The sequence below is a fragment of the Dipodomys ordii genome, unplaced genomic scaffold (assembly GCF_000151885.1).
Source record: "Dipodomys ordii isolate 6190 unplaced genomic scaffold, Dord_2.0 Scaffold3, whole genome shotgun sequence".
Lineage (NCBI taxonomy): Eukaryota > Metazoa > Chordata > Mammalia > Rodentia > Heteromyidae > Dipodomys > Dipodomys ordii.
The window spans coordinates 6,753,727-6,758,822 of NW_012267219.1; the positions used below are offsets into that span (position 1 = coordinate 6,753,727).

Here is a 5,096-nt window from a genome sequence, read left to right on the forward strand (position 1 = left end):
GGGTTCCCGGCGAGTGGGAACGAGTGCAACAACTCTGCCTCTCCGAGGAGACCGGCGGGTGACCACCACTGAACAGAAACGCGGAACCAGCCGGATAATGTCCACCCCGAGCAGATTCAAGAAGGACAAAGAGATCATTGCCGAGTATGAAAGTCAAGTCAAAGGTAAGGGGTGGGAGCGGCTGGCCCGGCTCCTTTTGTGTGGTTTCTTGTCATTGTGTTCTTGGAGTTTGCCTGTGGAACTTGGGGTCGGCGTGGGAGGAAGGTGATGGGGTGGGGGTGGGGGGGCGATCGAGCCGTGGCTGAACCCTACACACACACACACACACACACACACACACACACACACACACGCCTTCTCCCCGTTGGGTGGGGTGGGTCGCCTAGAAGATAGTCCAGGCTCCGATCCCAGTCCCGTCAGTTCCACGGGGAACTCCATCCCGGGTGGTTTCCCCTGGGTGCCAGCTCGAATCTCCGATTGGGAGAGAACGGGCTTGAACTTAACCACCTTGAGCTGACCATTTTACCAGGGAGGGCCGGGTGTGCCGCGAGGGGGGGTGTCTTGCGGGGGGGGTGGTCGCAGTCATCATTCTTTTTATATGAAATCATTGTCCAGGCATGGGTTTTGTTTTGTTACTTGCCCTCACCCCACCCCCGGAGTCATTTTGTGAAGACTGGACAGCCCGGCGTGTCCAGCTTCACCGAGTGAACCCTGAAGCAGACATTCACACTATTTATTAGGGCAAGTCACATACCCCCCACTTCCCCTCCGTTTTTTCCTTCTTTTTCTTTTTTTAAAAATGAAATAGCTCCAGGAGAGCACCTGGCAGTTAAATCCAGCAGGGACTTGGTGGATCTGACTCCTCCTTTATCACTGGCTGGAATTCAGGGCCATCTTTCACACTCGGTGGAGAACATTGCTTTATCATGGACCGGGAGAGGAACCTGCGTGTAAATCGCAGGTTTGGATATTAGATCAGGAGCTTCAATCCTTTGCTGTGAGGACCAAGGAGGGAAACTTAATTAACATCTATTAAGCATTTTTACTTTATGTATATTGTGATTAAATATATATATATATATATATACATTTCTTCTCTGTAATACTTTGTTTTGCCCCCACTAAGGTGTTTTCTAAACACATGCATATTTATGTTTGCTGGTTGGCTTTTACTTTTATGTTTCCCCCCTCTGTATGAGCTCTCTGGTTTAGACAATGGGAAGAGTGTTGAGATCTCCCTTGCTCCTTAATACATACATTTTGAAGTTGAAAAGAATCACTATGTCGACACCTGTGTTTGTGGGTATATCCTCTTGGGAAAGAGCAGAGAGAACACTTTACTTGCTTTGGGGAAGCAGCAGAGATGGAGCGTTCTTTTGTGGGATCAAGTTTTGAAAATGCTGGAGAGTTGAAAAAGGACTGGGGGCTGGTAGGTGGGAGAAAGCCAAGTGTGAAAGTGAACAGTGACCAACTCCCACTCCGCCACACCTGAGATGCACACGGGAGATTCCTTTGAGCCCTTCTAGAGTGGAGTGAAGCGAAACATTGTTAAGGACACAGATTTTTTTTTTTAATTTTCTACCTGGAATTAAGATAATTTATAGTTGTAAGGACTTGTCACAGTGCTTTGGAAGCTGTATGTATCAGCAAGAGAAGCAATGCTTTTCTTGGAGCTAGGGAAACTTTGTAATAGGGATTACCTTTCTTTTCATACATAATGAGTCCCCAAATGGCTGAAATTCTTTCATTCAAAGAAGGTAGTACTCTTGGTCACAACCACCATGGCCCCTGTGCTTGTTTTTCACACAGATCTTCTGGTCTTCAGGCAGTCCGCTTTCTCTGCTGCTTGAAGCATCGACTGATAACTTTTACTTCCACACATCTTTTCTGGTTTACTTATTTCCACTCTCAGGTCTATGATCAAGTTTTTATTTGGAAAAAAAATCTTTTTTTTTTTTCTAGTGTATAAGTTCTACTGTTTTCCAGTTACATCTGTGCTTGGGAGTTTATTCTCTCTACTAAAAATCAATTAGGCCCTGTGTATTGGCCCACACCTGTAATCCCTGCTACACAGGTAGCATTGGTAGGAGGATCACTAGCCTGGCCACTTTTACTTCTCTCCCCGTCCCAATCCCTTCCCCACAAAAATTCGGACATTATTAAAAAAGGATTAAAGAATACGGATTCAAATAACAAGAGTACCTGGAGAGCTGGAGTTCAAACCCCAGGTCTGCCTAAGAAATTAACTCAGTGAAATGAAATATGTTACAATGTGTTTACCAAAGCTAATCCAAGAGAAAATTATGAACACTGTGAAAGGAATTTTTTGAAAGGAATTCTCTTTCACAAAAACCGACCTTTGCCTTCTTTCCTTCAGCACTCTTCCCTCACACACCCAAGAATCCTTAGGCTACTGTAGGACTTCCTGGTACCTGCCCTGCCCTGCCCTGTGGTCATACTTTATCTTCCCTGGTAATCCTTTCACTGGCTGAGTCTGAAGATCTTCCATTCATGTGCAAACTTGGGAATTGGAGATACGGTGGAGGAGGAATCCTGCACCCATGACGTGGGACCAATTTACCTTTGCTCCTAGACTAAGTGCAGGCAAAAGTGAGAAATGAGTTTACTAGTGCCTGAAGTCTACTGCCCTGGGCTGGGAGAGTAGAGGCCTCCAGAAGGGCAGCCTGGGTGGACAGGCTCTGGTTTTGTGCTCTGTGCTGAGTGCTGAAGTGTACGCATTTTAGCCTTGTGCTAAAATTGAACAATACAGGTTTTTTTTGTGTGTTTGTGTTTGGCACAACCTGTTCTAGCTAATCACTTCATCTGATGATAAACAAAAGTAATTGATATATTTCTGTGCTCAAGCCTACCCTGGCAGTGTTAGACTCAACACAGAAGTCTCTTCCCAATGGGTAGAGTCACTTCTGGAATCTAGGCTGACGGAAGATTACAAGAACCATTCTGATGCCATGTGATCTTTTCATCTTCCAACTGTGAAGTATTGTCCTATAACCCTGACAGCAATCATGTATATCTCAGGATTTCTGAGATAATTTTTGATCTTAAGAAATGATTCTTGATGTGGGATTTTTACCAATATAATTACTTTGCTAAGGTTTGGGGAACATCATCATCATCATCATCATCACCATCATTTATCATATTTAAGGCAAGTCACTTTCTCTCTGGGGCTTGGTTTGCTTACCTGGGGAATTTGGGTTTTCTTAATCCTAATGGTCTTTAAATCTAATTGAAGATGTGCTCTACTTTGTAGACTCAAGAAGCTTAAGATCAGAAGCATCACAGTTCAAGGCTAGCCTTAGTAAAACGTTGAAACTTCTTCTCAACCAATAAAAAGCCAGGTGCAACAGTGCATGTCTGTCACCCTAGCTACACTGGAAGTGTCAATAATAGGATCAGGGGCCAGTCTGGCCCAGGGGAAATAAATAGAAAGGAAAATCTTATTCAAAAAAACAATAAAAGGGCAAAAGATTTGGCTCAAATGATAAAATGCCTACCTAGCAAGTGAAAAGCTTGATTTCTAACACTGGTTCTATTTCCTCAATTAATAATACATTTCATAGTCTTTTTGAAAAAGATATTAGAAAATTAGCATAGTAATGGAAAAAAAAACTTGTCTTTGCTAGTTTGCTTCTGCTTCACTGGAAAATAGAAAATAATTAGGAGAAATCAGTCTATGTGTCTCCAATACAAGGTAATACAGGGCTTCATTAAACATTTATTGAACGAATAGATTAAGGTTTTGGAATGACAATTTGTCATAGTATCAATTAATATGGTGCTCATTCACAATTATCTAGGACATGCCACCCTGTATTACCTCAACATTCAGTTGAATTAAAAACACAACTTCTTAGAAAGTCACAAAGCTGCAAATAGTTATATGTGTCCCTTAGTGGGTAAATGGTTAACTGAATTCTACCAGAGAACCAATGAATAGCTAACTAACTTGTACACATAGAATGTTAGCCAGTCATTAACGATGGTTTTTGAAGAAAAATTTTATGATATGGTGAATAATGTTATACTAGCTGAACCAAAAAAGCCTATAAAATAAATGATTGTGTAAATATTTACATGAAAGATAGTCATACTACAGCTTACATTATTGGGCAATAGAGGTCATATTGATGACTGTAGACCTAGAAGATGCCTAACAGAGGAATGAATGTCTGCTTGGCTCTCCTGCTTGGAGTAGCTTATACTTCTTTGTATTTTTGGACCATGGTACAGTGCAATCAGCCAGTGGTAAGTTTTCAGACCTAGGAAGCTAGCTTTCAGCATTACCCTCCTTGAGGATGGGAGTGGGCAAAAGGAAATTCAAGAAAAGCTTAGATTTTTTTCCCCCCCTGTATCTCAACTTGGTTGATTTGGGTTGATCCTCTGGTAATCACATTTGTCCAGGACAATTACCTGCTTCCTGGTTGCTTGAAACACTTTAGTTAATACATCTTTGCTGGATAGGCCTCTCCCAACTTACTGCCTTCAATAAGGTCCCAACTCCTCCTTTTTAATCCAGTTCCCAATAAAGCTATAATTTATAAATCCATAAAGGGATTATTGATTAATCCCTTAATTTATTGATTAAGTCTGGGCCCTCAGGATCCAGTTACTTCCCAAAGCCCATCAGCTCGCAGCTAGACCCCAATATGTGAACCTGTGGGTGGGCACCATTAAAACCATAATTTCCCCTGGTGTACACACACAGGAGGATCTCTGTGTGTACTTCTAAGTCATGGAGAACGTGTGTGTTCAGCTTTACTGGGTAATGTCAAACTTTTTTTTCCCAAATGGCTGGACCCATGAAACCAGTGTCTTAAAAATCTAGATGTGCTGGGCGCCAGTAGCTCACACCTGTAATCCTAGCTACTCAGGAGTAGCTAGGGCTCCATGCTTGGACTCCCAAGCATGGAAGTCCATGAGACCCTTATCTCCAAATAACCATCAGAAAAATGGAAGTGGCTCTGTGGCTCAAGTGATACAGCTTCATCTTTTTTTTTTTTTTTTGGGTCCGGTCGTGGGGCCTGAACTTTGGGCCTGGGTGCTGTCCCTCAGCTCTTCAGCTCAAGGCTAGC

At 42.7% G+C, this 5,096-nt stretch overlaps 1 protein-coding gene across 2 annotated transcripts in view; it reads left to right on the forward strand.

Annotated features, from left to right (window-relative positions):
- Nucleotides 1–5,096, forward strand: part of Srgap1 (SLIT-ROBO Rho GTPase activating protein 1) — a 233,201-nt gene continuing 228,105 nt past the window's right edge. Inside the window, exon 1 of one of the 2 annotated variants that reach the window (XM_013023272.1) lies at nucleotides 1–164. In XM_013023272.1, coding sequence (XP_012878726.1) covers nucleotides 98–164 — 67 coding nt within the window. In that variant the 5' untranslated portion in view covers nucleotides 1–97. The remainder of the gene's footprint in view (nucleotides 165–5,096) is intronic. The other variant, XM_013023263.1, reaches the window with a different exon arrangement.